Source organism: Sphaerodactylus townsendi, linkage group LG10, assembly GCF_021028975.2.
Source record: "Sphaerodactylus townsendi isolate TG3544 linkage group LG10, MPM_Stown_v2.3, whole genome shotgun sequence".
Lineage (NCBI taxonomy): Eukaryota > Metazoa > Chordata > Lepidosauria > Squamata > Sphaerodactylidae > Sphaerodactylus > Sphaerodactylus townsendi.
Window position 1 is genome coordinate 29,641,153 of NC_059434.1, and position 14,733 is coordinate 29,655,885.

Sequence of the window (14,733 nt, forward strand, 5' to 3'; positions counted from 1 at the left end):
CTGTTGTAAAAGAGCAGGCAGATGTGGGTAGAATCTTATGTGGAGCTGCCAATTTTGGGTTGGGAAATCCCTGGAGATTTTGGAGATGGAGCTCAGGAAGAGTGGGATTTGAGGGGAAGGACCCCAGAAGGGTATAATGCCATAGAGTCCACCTTCCAATGCAGCCATTTTCTCCAGAGGAACTGATCTCTGCCACCTAGAAATCATTTATCATTCCAGAAGATCGCCAGATGCCCCTGGGGAATGGCAACCCTCATCTGTGTGTATGAAATAATCCAATCTAATAGCTAGTCAGTGAAACCATGCACGCATTAAACAGAATTCAAACCACACTCTGAAACCATTTATAGCTTAAAATTTTATACCTCAGCTAGGTTTCCCTTCTGACTATCTGGAGACCCATGTTACTGATCTGTTCTCTCAAACAACCTGTACAAAAATAAATATTTATTATTTGCATACAATTCCTGCTTCAATGATCTTTGTGTTCTTCTGGCACACCACAAAACTTACCTCATGGAAGCAAACATGGAAGCCTTTGCACTTGCTACCCTAATAACATCTTGTAGCTGTGTGTAAAGTGCCATCAAATCACAACTGATTTATGACAACACCAGCAAGGGGCTTTCAAGGCAAATGAGAAACAGAGGTGGTTTGTCCTTGCCTTCCTCTGCCGAGTTTTCCATGGAGGTCTCCTTTCCACCAGGCATCAATGCTGCTTAGCTTTTGAGATCTGACAAGATGGGGCTGCATCATGCTGCTTTCCCTCTCTTTTGTAACTGAAAGAAAGGTTTGCAGTTCAAAATAAGTCTGGTTCTCCAAAATCATAAGTGGCTGTGTGGTCCCCTTGCTTTAGAGAAAGGACCTGTCAAAGTGAGCAAGGGCAATCCTTATTTTGGTTGTTGCTAGTGTAGTTGGGCCAGCAGGATTGGTAGGGGGGATGGCAGTTGCTGTAACTCCATAAGAGGAAGTACTACTTGAGAAGACATTCACAAGTCCAGGAAAATTACACAAGAATCCCTTATATGGTTCTCTGCCATATGGGGTCCTATAAAGACACACTACATAACAGTAGCTTCAGAATTGTAGCTCCTTGAGACAGACAGGTTCTCCAATGTATACACACGCAGCTTAAACTGCAACAGTTGTAGAAACTGACTCTAGTTATCCATCATTGAAATACCTGAATACATCATTCATGAGCCAAGTACACATATATAAAGAACGCTCTTTAGAAAGCTGAAATGGAAAGAGACAAGGCTCTGTCTGGAGGCTTAATCTGAGATTGTGTTTGACCCTTAAGGAGACTGAAACCTGATTCAATCCAAGCATACTAAACACAAACTGTTTTTTTCCCTTCCCTAGTTAAGTGGTATGGGTTGTGAGGTGAAGAGAATACAATCCCCCTTCTCAGCAAGAGTTGGCAACGTGTCTGCGAGCAAGAGAGAGCTCAGAAGTCAAGTGTGACCTCAGCTAACCAATTTGGTAACCCCTGAATTATGATGTGATACTTATCCTCTTTATCTGACTGAGTTTAATGGACTCAATACTTGGTGATTGTTCCTTCAAAGAGGCCTTGATGAATTCTGTGCACAAGAATAACATCAAAATGGCTATTAACCAGGGTACTTGGCCATGTATGCTCATATGCAGGCTTTTCCTAAGGATAAATTCTCACATTATGTTTATTATAATATAAACTGTATCCAGCAAAACTCAACAGAGATAGCAAGAATTGAACTATTTCTCTGGGCAAGAAAGGTTTCTCCTGGCATGACGTTAATGGGCTTAGAAGGGTGTAATTTTGTTTAGGATTGCACTGTCAGAGGCCGAAATTTAGAATTATTGTTGTGAGTTTGCTGCTTGATTAACATGAATGGCTTGGCCTCGGGTGATAATGTACGGGAGTCAGGGCTTTTTACCATTGTTTTTAAGTCACTGTTATTTGATGTCTGAGAATATTTGCTCAGTGAAGGCTACCTGTTAGCAAATGGTCTCCTGAGAGCTCTGTTATTGAATGAAAGATGTTGACCTCTCTAGCTGAGGCAAGTGGATCCCCCCCCCCCCAACAAGTGTGTAAGTAGGCATTTGGAAGAAAGGGGGGGGGGGAAACCATTGAGTGAGGTTCTCCTCATCTTTGCCTTTCTGGCTGTCTGTGCATCTGAAGAAATATGCCTGCACGCAAAAGTTTATGTCAAGAATAAAACCTTCTTGGTCTTAAAGGTGCCACTGGACTTATATATATATAAAGACCCCATATATTTCTACATTCAAAGAAAGCAGAATTCCATAACAGAAAGCAGAATTCCCTGAGTTTGTCATTGTTCATAAAAATGGTAAGCATGCTGCAGGGCAGTGACATTTCTCCCAGCGCTTGTCAATATTTCTAGAAAGAGAAGTGCCAGGGTGAAACCTCCCTAGAAGCCACATCATCTGGCATGCTTCTCTCTAATCTGGTCTCTTTGAAGGCATGCTGCAACTATTTATTGGTATGAAAGCTGGGCTTACATGTTTATTTATTTGAATTATTTGTACTCTGTCTTTCTCACAGGGATTCAAGGTGTAATGCACATAGTAAGTCATTACAATCAACAACAATGGAACGTTCAATGAAGAATGCATGAGAACAGTAGATGCCTGGGACTAGTCAGAAAGGATTGAAGCATGGTGTAAGTATCAACATCATGCATGGGCAGCCCAATCCAGTTAGGGTAGGGGGAATGCCCTTAGGGAGCAGTGAAGGGCTGTGCCAGCATGTTTGCTGCTCACCCACCACCACAACCATGTAAGGGGCATCTCCACCAGTGCAGGGAACAAGTGTGTTGACGCCCAGCTGCCCTTCAGCTTTGCAAAAGGCAGACCTGGAAGTCTGGGCCACCGCGGGGCTGCACTGGCATCTGAAATGGGTGAAGGGGGCAGCTGGGATGTTCCCGAGGATGGAGCTGATATTAGTCAGTTTCCACCCTGGGTTTGTGGTCAGTTGTGTCACAGCCCCAGCCCTGGACGTATGCCACCCTTTTGAGTGATGTAAGTCCGTTGGGCCCCATGGAGGGCTTTCCAATGGTGGGGAGAGTTGTTTTTTCTCCCCCCTCACTTGTCCAGAAAGCCCATTGGAGGCAAGGCACAACCTTTGAGTGCCACTTGCACCCACTGCAGGATATCTGGATTGCACTGTAAGTGGAGCAAAAACTATATAATAGGATCTTACAACAAGCTACACAGCAGTAGAGATCACAGTCATCATCTATCCAAGTACTTCTGTAAACTATTTTGTACAGTACAATCCTATTACCTATGCAGAAAATCCTTCTTAAATAATTATATTTTGCATAGTTTTCAAACAGCCAGGAGAGTAGGAGCCCACTCACCAAAGACATTTCTAACTCCTCTCCCTACCTTCATTGGGACAATGGCATCTGCTCTGGGAAAGGGACAGAGACATATGGGGGGGGGGGGCGGAGTCATGTTAACATTATGACATAATTTCTAGGTTGAATTTCAAAGTGACATCACATAGGATGCTGCAGAAACACTGGATCTTCACATTATAGTGGGATACTTGGCAGCACTACCCCTACACACTAACTCATGGGTTATTGTGACGATATAATTGGAAACATGTATGTCACCCTGAGTTCCTCAGAGGAGGGAAACCTTCATAAATTGGTTTTACATAGCTAGATCAGGCTACTAAATTATAATCCAGTGATTTTTCTCTATATTTTTAACAGCAAAAATAGCTTAACAGACCTTGCTTATTTCCCCAAATATGCCATCGTATGTATTACAGCCACTCATTCCATGCAAATAGAACTTGTGTAATTTTTCCGGAGACCCAAATACAGTGATCCAAATGCTGACTACACATCTGAGCCACAATAAACAAACAAACAAACAAATAAAAATGTTATTTTCTATAAGATATCACCACAGCTAGTGTCAAATAATATAGATCTCCTCTTGCATAGTTTTTTAGCTCTCAAAACCTTTAACATCATTACTGCCACTAGAGGACTATCACCCTGTTTTTTCTCACTGGAAATGTCACTTTATAACTGTATTAAAACATAACTGTGAGGGACAATGATCCAGAGATGTGTCTGAAAACATTTACCAAGACATTCTTTCATTTTGTGGAGATGCACTTAGGGTGATTTGGGGGTCAGAGATGGAAGAAAGACTACACTGACTGGGTCAATGCACTGATAATAAGAACAATTGCACATGTAGTATAAAAAAACAGAGAAAGAGTTGGTTTTTATACCCCACTTTTCTCTACCTTTAAAGAGTCTCAAAGTGGCTTACAATCACCTTCCTTTCCTCTCCTTACAACAGACCCTCTTTTTTTGAGGTAGGTGAGGCTGAGAGAGTTCTGAGAGAACTGTGATTTGTCTGAGGTCACCCATCAGACTTCATGGGGAAAAGTGGAGAGTCCAATCTGGTTCTCCAAATTACAGTCTGCCACTCATGTGGAGGAGAAAGGAATCAAACCCTGTTCTCCAAATTAGAGTCCACCACGCTGGCTCTCAATAATGACTGAATAAATAGTGTGGCATAATTACGCTACTTTGGCTTATGCTTTGGGGAATGAATTAAATCTGAGTGACTGAATCCAAGTCCTTGTATTCATAATCCTGTTCTACGTTCATTTTCTTTATTTTAAATGTTTCTCCCCCCCTCCCCCCACAACACTCATTTGTTTGAGACAACTCAATGCAGTCAATTTAAAACAGCACAATAAAAAAAACCTGTGGCTCATGTTGAGAAAGGTGATTACATGTTTTCTATACCAGAATTCATATATGGAGAACATGTACTCAGACAGTGTTCCTTGTTGGATTGGGGGGGGGGGGTTACGGTCTGTGATACAGCATCTCTGAGGCAAATGCTCTTCAAATTAAGTGTGTCTGGTCTGTGCTTGAATGAGAGACTTCAAGTGTAAGTCCCACTTGAATTACATATAGGAAGAAAGGTGGGAAATCAATGCAATAAACAACCAAATCTTTGATGCTGAGCCAAACTGCTTTTCCCCACCAATGACTAACCACAAGCATCCCTGCACATCTGGGATTAAGGGACGGGGGTGCCTGATCAAAGTGCATGGTTTTCTGTCAGGCTTGATCATCTCTCCTTTCAGAAGTAATGTACTGCTTTGCCACGTTGCAATTGGACATGTAAAGACTTCTGAGGTTATTCTGTGGTGTGCTAGCATTTTGCTTTAATGAAATGTTCGAATAGTTTACGCTGTGGGTTAATTAAACCAAAACATCTCCCTGAATGGTTTGTTTAAAGGAATTTCACTAATGTTCTTCATTTCCTGCATGCCCTAGACTGCTTGCCTCCCCACATTAAACACTTTGGATCCTATCTTTGGGATAAATAGCAACAAAATGCATGTATAAACTAAAGGAAGGGGGGGGAAAGTTGAGCATAGAAAAGAACTGCATGCTACACTCGGGATATGATTTGATTACTGTAGAAATGGTTGGAGAAACCATGGTGAAAGGTAACAGATGGTTCACATGCAGAAAGAGATGGCTGGATGAAATGCCATGGAAGGAGGAGGATGCTGTAGATCAGTAAAGACCAGTAAAATACATTCAACAAAGATTCCAGAACTGTAAAAAAGCCAGTGGCATGGGGGAGTGGGCAGAAAAATCTATTCAGAAGAGCTATTGGGCAAAGACTACTGGAAGATAATGATAGGGTTGAAAAGGGGATAGCTGGACAGCACAGTTGAAATGCAGCAAAGAGGCAGCAGAGCAATGGCTTGAAGTGACTGTTGTGACCCGATGACATCAACAGCTTGCCCATGAATAAACAGCATTGAACACTGCTGGCCATTGCCACCATACACTCTTAGACAGTGGTGGGATTTTAGAAACAGGTTCCAATGGTGGTGGGATTCAAACAGTGGCGTAGTGCCAATGGGGCTGGGCAGGGCATGATGGGGGCGTGGCCAGGCATTCCGGGGGGAATTCCTAGGTGGGGCTGTGGCAAGGACACAGGGCGCACACGCCCCAGGTGCAGTTCCCCTTCGTCCTGCCTCTAGATTCAAATAATGACTGTTTAAAGTATTAAAAAAGCAATATACCGAAAGGTAGCGTATTATTTCTTTTTTATATAATTATATTGAATGATTTTAAATAATAACATAAGGAGAGAAACCAAAAACTGTTTACAATTGTTAACATATTATAAACATCTAATTGTCTATCTCTCTCAACCCCTCCAACTAAAACATCCTATATTGCCTCCCTCCTTCCATATTTCCCTCCCTCTCTACTTTCTACTTCCCCTTCAGATTCCTATAACTACTTTATCTATTCCACTTGAAAGAAAACTAACAGAGGGAGAGATCCAAAATCCTTAATCTAAAAGAATAGTTTAAACTCCTCTCTTTCCAATATAAATTTCAAGGGGAAAAAAGAAAATGAAAAATCTTTACCTATAATACTTTCCCAACCTTTATACCAATGAACAAAAAAAAATAGAATTGATTATATATTGTATTATTTCATACAGTTCATACACATGTGGGAGGGTGCCATGGGGGCAAAATTTTAGGCCCTTGGGGCTTACCTTTGCATCCCTCACTTGACGAGATTTGTTGTACCCAAGGACAGAGATTACCCCCTTGTCCCTAGTCAAGTTAATCATTAATAACCGGTTCTCCGAACTGAGAAAATTTTAGTAACCGGTTCTACTGAATAGGTGCAAATAGGCTGCATCCCACCTCTGCTCTTAGACCACTTTCCTATCCTGCACCTGCCAGATAGCATCCGAAAACCATAGGCAATCTCTTTCACCATTGATTGATGATAAACATTGGAAGCTGACTGGTAAGTTTCCACCCCATCCTATCAGGTAGACAGCCTAAGAGAATGTGCGTAGGGGGGCAGGTGTGCTACAGGCCCTTGAAGAATCACTGATTTAAATAAGAGAAGAAGAATATAAGTTCCCGTCTGGAACAGGCCTTCTAGTGTGGCATCCTAATACATAGTGGCCAGCAAGTTGCCCTGGGAAACCAATAAAATGGCATAGAGGCTCAGGCCTTGCCCTGATGTTGCCTCCTAACATTGGTACTCAGAGGTTTACTGTGGACTTTTCCTTCAGCAACTATGTCTAGTAATCACTGGTGGACCTCAAATCCTCCATGTCTAATCCCCTCTTAAAGCCATCTATGTTAACTTCCATCATATTTCTATTGGTAGTGAAATTCTTATCACAATAATACTTGGGCCATTTCAACATAAGCCATTTTCAGAACAATAATGAAACATTTCCTTCTCAGTCTCCCACACTGGTGCTGGAAATGTTTCATTTACCTTTGAATCAATTGTTTCTAAAACACCTTTTACAATAATATTTTCCCCTGAAACGTTTCCCTTGCAGTGTAGTCATTTTCCACGTCCTTGTGCCATCGCTCAATTTCCCCCTCAGAGCTTAGCTCACCATTTTTTTCATGTTCCTCACCTCACTTCTTAATTTCCTCATTTTCTTAAAAAAAAACTTTTCTGGAACATCAGTGAAGCAACGTTTCAATGAATTAAAAGGCAATGAACCAGCAGAGCATCACTTCAACAAATGAGCAAATAAAAAAAGGAAAAAATATGCCATCCATGAAACATTTTGAGGAAGTGAGTGTGGACAAACATTGTGGTAAAAGGTGGGAGCCAAAACATTTTTGATATGGGGTTAATGAGGTGTGTGGAAAAGGCCATGGTGAAGTATTTATTTTCTCCACCCGTCAACTTAATTGCGTGCCTTCAAGTTCTAGTATTACAGAATTTCTCTTCATCCATTTTCTCTATCGCTTATGTAATTTGAAACACTTCCCCCAACTCACTTGTACTGCACTGCATGTACAGAACAGTCCCCTAAACATAAAATGATCCTTTTCTAACACGCAGCATGGATGTAAATGACAACGTCCTTACTCAATCCATTTTCTTTTAGATGTATGATGAATTGGCAAGCCAAGTGGTAACTTCCAAGCCCTTTCTGCCAAGCTTTGTGTTGTATTGGATGATTATATAGCTTCACTTCAAAACTCTGAAGACAATTACAGGATTGGAGTACTTAAAGATGCCGCATACGCTTCCTGTTTAGAAGATAGAAACTTTGCAGGATTCCTTGTGGGAAAATATAGGACTCTGAGACAGGCTTCATTAAAATAAAAGGTAATGCAAGGAAATTATATAGAACTGTATCTTCAAAGTGCTGTGTAAGCTTTAAATAATTTAAAATGCCAGCAAAATGGTTCACTGAAAATTAATTATCCATTAAATTCCCATCTTTATTTCTCTTTCCAAGTTATTTGGGAATCACTCCCAATTTTTTAATGTAGTCTCTGCATTATACGGGTGTTTTTATTTGCCAAATAGATTATCTAACCAATTTTCCAGCCTGCACCCTGCCTGTAACTAATATTTCTGACACTTTTAAGCTGGTTACTCATGGTTGACTCCTACAACACATGTTTCTGGTCTCCCTCCAGACACACACACACTAACTGATTGGTCAAAGCCTTTGTAAAAGCAAACAATGAGAAACAAATGATAAACAAGCAAGTCAGAATGCAAATGTATGAATATTTGTTATGACTAAATAAAGAGCTCTCAAAAAGACCAATGGACTGGAGGTCAGGCTTTGATTCTTGGTCCAACTTGGTGTGGAAGCAAGCCACATGAAACTCCACTGCGAGCCAAACAGGACAGGGCTTGCTAAAAGTTACTTGTCTTGCATATGAGGATGAAAGCAGCATTACCTTTACAGCTGGGGGTGACATGACGGCATTCTTGGAGGGGGTCAGAACTCATATATTTTAGCCCACCCTTCTCACTGGCACTCCAGGTGGATTACACAATTTTAAAAATACAATCAGATCAGAGCACTAGAATAAAATTAGAGTATTGAATAGAAGGTCTTACTAAAAAAGTTTTGCAAGATTCAGTAGATCACTGTCTCTGAACAGCTTTCTTCCTGTATATTGAGAGATGAAGTTGTTTGGTTCCATGCTGGAGAACGGTAGACCCAGTCATGTTTTAAAAGCAACTGCTTAACTATAGTACAATATCTCAGCCAATATCACATGATCAAAGCACAGCAACAAGCAAGGTTGTATTTATTGATATACTAATACACTTTTGCATTACACAATCAGAGGCATACTGCCCATGGGGTCATATGTGACTGGGCAGCGCCCATTAGTCACATGGGGGTCGGAAAATTGCCCCCATACCTCTCCTTCTTCCCCCCGCCTTGGGAGAGGAGCTCCAACAGCCCCACAGCAGGGCTTTCCCTCTCCCTCAGGCCCCCCTCGAGCCCCTTGGCTGCAGGTCTCCCCCACAGGCTCCAAGCCACCAGCTCAGCCCCACTTGGAGGCGGACAGATGTGGAGTGAAAATTGGGCCACCAGGCTGCTCCCGCAGGAATGAAATGCAGCCAGGCTGTCTCCCTCAGCGAGGTGCCTCCTGCTCCCTCCAACTGTCCAGGACCTGTCCAGGTCCTAGCTGGAGGTGGCTGCCTTTCTCGTCTGGTAGGAGGAGGGCCTGGCAAGTAGGAAGGGCACCCCCCCCCCGCCACCACGTGTGGCCTCCCCATAACCCAGCCGGGAAAAACTTGGTTGAGCCCCCCCTTCTGTGAGAAAGTGGGGGAGGGCAGCTGCCCATGGGGGAGGCAGAAAACTCCATTCTTGCCCAGGCTCCATTTTTGGTCGATATGCCACTGTATACAATTATAAGAAACTGTGAAAAGTGGCTGCGCTTAGGCTTTTGGGCTGCAATAATTCCAAAATGTAGTCATTAAAATACCAAATCTTTAAGGCTGGACCATAAGTCTGGCTCTTAAACTTTAGATCTGACTCCCTCGTGGAGATTGTGAATGGGAGCAAGCCCTACTCACTAGCCCTCGACTGCACCCTATCCAGCAGGGATGGGGTGCAACTGTGGGGGGGGGGGGGCATGGTAGATCCTGAATGGATCATCTATAGTCCGGCACAAAGGGGCTAGAGAAAAATGTTACCTTGTAACACAGCCTTAGAAGTTTCAATTTCGACCCTTTTTGTTTTTTGGTGGCTTTTAGGGAGCAACTCTTGCTTGGGAATTCAGCCTCTTAGGTTCCTCATTAAATCAGGTCATGACAAGCATAGATCTTTTCAAGGTGATTTGTGTGTACACTCAAAGCAACATTGATGGGTTTAGTCTGGAGTAACTCTCCATAGGATTGCACTATCCATTTTATCACCAAAACCCTATGAGGCACAGAGATGTGAGGGTCATGTACCAGGGTTGATGTGCCCATCAGTACTCCACTCTTGGGGCCTTTCCAAGGTTTAGACCAGAGAAGGGAGGTGGTGGAAGACACCTGGACCTACCTCCTTTCTATTAAGTCCTCCCTGCCTCATTTGGCTTATACCTCAGCTGACATCTATTGACACACCCAGTGGCATATCTAGGGGGGGCATGGGGGTCATCTGACTCAGGCACCATCTGCCTGGGTCATGTGGGGTCACATTTTGGCCTCTCCCCCCTGCACCCATCCCCTGGCAGTGCTCCAAGGAATGCAAAGCAGGCAAATGAGTGAGTAACCAAGCAGCGTGGCCTCCAGTCCATCCCCCCAGCTTCCTCATCGGAACTCCAGTAAGCCAGGGAGGAAGCCAGGAGGTTGGGACTGGAGGTTGTGCCACTTGCTCGCTGGCTTGCTCACCCACCCTGCACAGTGAGGAAGGGGGCGGCAGAGGGAGTTCAGCTGGGGTCTGGACATGGCACCCAAGGCTTTCCCTTAGTGCTGTTTTATGGCAGGACGCCACTGGACACATCCATCTGTTTTGCTCTCCTACACCTCTGACAGAGCTGCATATCTTACCAGGGGTCTTGGGGAAGCACAGGCATCTTCCTGGTCAAGAACACTGGTGGCATTGCATAAGGCAGGCATAGGGTTACCAACCTTGGATTGGAAAATTCCTGAAGATTTGGGGGTGAAGCTTGGGGAGGGTGGAATCTGGGGAAAGGAAGAAGCTCAGCAAGCTATTGAGTCTATACCTTCCAAGCAGTCATTTCCTCCAGGAGAACTGATTTCTGTCATCTGGAGATAATTTGTAATTCCAGATCTCCAAGCATCAATTGGAGATTGGCAATTCTAGGCAGGCAGGGGGCTGTTTTCTCTCACTCCTTCAGGTAAGGCCAGAAGGACTTTGCTGTTTTCTCTCACTCCTTCAGGTAAGGCAGAAGGGCTCCCACTACTTCCGGACATAGAAATTAGGTGTTTGGCTGATGTCCGGGCTTGGCTATGGTGCCTGGACTCGCCCCACTGGGTCACATGCAGGCCTGCACTGTGGGGGACGTGAAGGCCGCAGAGGAGCCTCTTGCAGTGGCAGTGGAGGCCTTGTTCAAAGAGGAAGGCGAGGGAGAGAGGAGTTTTAGGCCCAGCAGGACCCGCCCGCCCACAGCTGAGGCGGATGTGGGAGATGGGCTGGAGAAGCAGCTGGGACGAGGGAGAGAAATGAGAGGGCAGAAGGGGTATAAGGAAGTGGGAAAGGGAGAGACAGGAGCTGTCGCAGCAGCAGTAAATGTGGGTGGTGGTGTGAAAAGGCAAGGGAAAGGGACAGCTCAGTGGTGGGAAGTAGGAAGGAGGGAAGAGGACCCTGGAGCCAAGAGCCGCTTCCAGAACCTAGAGCACTGTTTAGGCTGGTCCCACCCCTATGAAGTAACAGGGTGGGAACCTTTCACACAGGCTGGAATCCTCCTCTCCCTGTGAGGCCACAGGAGAGAGGCAAACCCCTGGAAACTCCTCTCCCTGTGAAGCAACAAGGGAGAGAGAGAGAGAGGGTGCGAACTCTCAGGTCAGCCAGGGGAAGGAGGGCAGAGAGACCTGCTGGGAAGAGGGTGGCATGGGCAAGGGCTGCCGCATATACCAGGTGCCCTATGGGCGCGGTTGTTTCTTGGCCCCTCGGGCCAACTGGAAAAGTCATCAGCTGGAGCAACCAACCCCAGGTCAGGGAAGGATCAGCTGCCCGAGAGCCCCGGGCGAGGAAGGGAAATGCCACATCTGAAGATCACCAAGCAAGCTTCATGGCAGAGTGGGGATTTAAACAGGAATCTCCCAGATCTGACACTCTAACCTCAACACCCCACTGGCATAATGCCTCAAAATAAAAACATATATTCCACAAACATCTAAAGCCATATAAACCCATCCCATAAGCCCCAACACCAAATACACCTACACAGCCAGAAATATACCCCTCCTTTGCTTTTGCAATGCATACCAAGGCCACCCTGAACTGGTGGGATTCATAGGTATGCACGACCACATTTGGAGCCTCCTGTTGTCTTGTTCACAGCTGACAGAGCTGAATTCCAGCCATGCTTTCTAGTCTCTGTTTCCCACACTTGAACCACACAGCTTTTAAAAGAGATGAGTCAAAGCCAGGATGATCAAGAGAGAAATAAGAGATCATTTGGATATGGGCTTTTCCCTAGCTGGTTAATCCATAGGTGTCTGTGTTTTGTTTCTGAAGAACAAACAATCACTCATGTGTTGTTGTTAATCATTTATTTACAGCCAACTAACTGCTCAACATTTGTATGAGCTCAGTTTTTTCCCATGTGCAGTCAATTATATCTAGCATCAAAGCTGTTTGTTCTTTTTGATGTATTATATTTAAAATCTATTTTTTTAAGTATATGGCATTTTTTTACCAATAGGGAATAAAATTAGCAGCGTATGGCATGCAACCAGGTATGTTTGCTGAAATTTCCATTAGGATTTTCTATTAGTCTTTTCATGCAGGCTGTAAGACCAAAGAGCCGAATTTGCTATGGAATTATTTTCGTGCAAGACCAGTACCTCTTCACTGAATAACAATCTGCCCAAAATTACAAACATATGATTTTGACATTGGAAACTGAGGTTTCAGGACTGTATAAGAAACATGGGCCTTGGTGAGATACTATTTAGTCAGTGGAAATGGGGGATTAAAACTTAGATGCAAATATTAGAGCAGGGTCCCCAACTTTGTGAAATCAGTGGGTACTTCTGGAATGTTGAGAATAGATAACGGAAGTCATCACAAAATGGCAGAACAATACAATATACAAAATTCAGCATGGCAGAAATGTAGCAACAAACTAGAACAAAAACCTACCACACCAGTGACTACAGTAATTTACAAGATGACTCTTTGAATGCCTAGTCCCTGAAATGTTCGGGATCACATAATAGCCAGTCAAAGTTAATAGGCTAGAACAAAATATTTCCACTATGGGCAAGCTATTAAATTTGTGTAACTGACAAAGCAGTCCAGCCACTGTGAAACAGGAAAAGACTAAGAAACTCCCATCTAGATATATTTGAAGAAGTTCTGAATAATATTTCAATTCGGAGAGCTATGGGACTTAACCTGCACTTGAGACTGTGGCACCAGGACCTACCTTAGTCTTTCGTTTATGTTGTTTTCTACTCTTCTTCTCTTCAGTGAGCTCCAATCACTTTTGGTATTTTTGGGTTGTGCTTTTGCTCATGTTGTTTCCTTGCGCATTGCTCACTGTGTGTGTGTGTGTAATTATTCTTTATATGTGCACACTATACCTTTTCAGTCTTCTGATTTTTTTGCACAAAATGTATTACCTTTATGTGTCTCTAGGTAGTCATTGGTGTGGTAAGTTTTTGTTCTAGTTTGTTGTTATCACAAAATGGCAACCCGAGGAGCTGGAAACAGTCTACACACAAAAAAGCAATACTTTCTGGTTCTTCTGAAACACTTTCTGCTCCAATAAGATGACAGAAAGCCAGGACTGAATCTTTGCTTTGGGGAAGAAATACCCTAGGGAAGGTGAATGCCAGGAAACACATCAGTGAGTACCATGACACCTTTGAGACTCACATTAGGGATCACTGTAATGGAACCTTGAATTCAGTTGTTGGCATGAGGCTTATAAGTAGCCACTGTCCAGACTCCAGAAGCATCACTTTTAGACAACTAAGCAGGAGAGCTAAGGGCCTTTCTTTGGCTCATTCCGCACATGCAAAATAATGCACTTTCAAACTGCTTTCAATGCTCTTTGAAGCTGTGCGGAATAGCAAAATCCACTTGCAAACAGTTGTGAAAGTGTATTGTCGAAGGCTTTCATGGCCAGAATCACTTGGGTGCTGTGTGGTTTCCGGGCTGCATGGCCATGTTCTAGCAGCATTCTCTCCTGACGTTTCACCTGCATCTGTGGCTGGCATCTTCAGAAGATCCTCTGAAGATGCCAGCCACAGATGCAGACGAAACGTCAGGAGAGAATGCTGCTAGAACACGGCCATACAGCCTGGAAACCACACAGCCCCCAAGTTGTGAAAGTGGTTTGAAAACGCATTATTTTGCGTGTGCGGAAGGGGCCCTTGTTTTCCAAAGTCCTTCTGTTTATTGGAAAACAGAAAAATCGTGTCCCATGTCCAATGGGGGCTTTGTGCTTCTCAGATACATGCTGATGCTTTCCTGCTTGTGACTACAGCATACAGAAAAGAACTGCCTCAGTAATGTTCCTCACACTGTTTTTGGCCCGTTACACATGGGATGCTTACCTTGGGGCTCTTAGTTACGCAGTGAGGCTGTGGTGTGGTCTTCTCATGTTCTTCTGTTTACAAGTGAGAAGGCATCCCAGTGCCAGCCCAGTGCCTGCTGAGGCCTCTGCTTTTCCTATTTTTGCCCCTCACCTCCTCTTAAAGGCACAAATCTCATCACACA

At 43.9% G+C, this 14,733-nt stretch overlaps 1 protein-coding gene across 2 annotated transcripts in view; it reads right to left on the reverse strand.

The window, feature by feature from the left end:
* The window catches only part of LOC125440322 (translation initiation factor IF-2-like), a 53,052-nt gene that overhangs the window by 6,549 nt on the left and 31,770 nt on the right, over positions 1 to 14,733 (reverse strand). Inside the window, exon 3 of one of the 2 annotated variants that reach the window (XM_048510088.1) lies at positions 377 to 429. The exons of the other annotated variant lie outside the window; for it this stretch is intronic. Coding sequence (XP_048366045.1) covers positions 421 to 429 — 9 coding nt within the window. The 3' untranslated portion in view covers positions 377 to 420. Of the gene's footprint in view, positions 1 to 376; positions 430 to 14,733 lie in introns of those variants that run through there. 2 annotated transcript variants of the gene reach the window in all.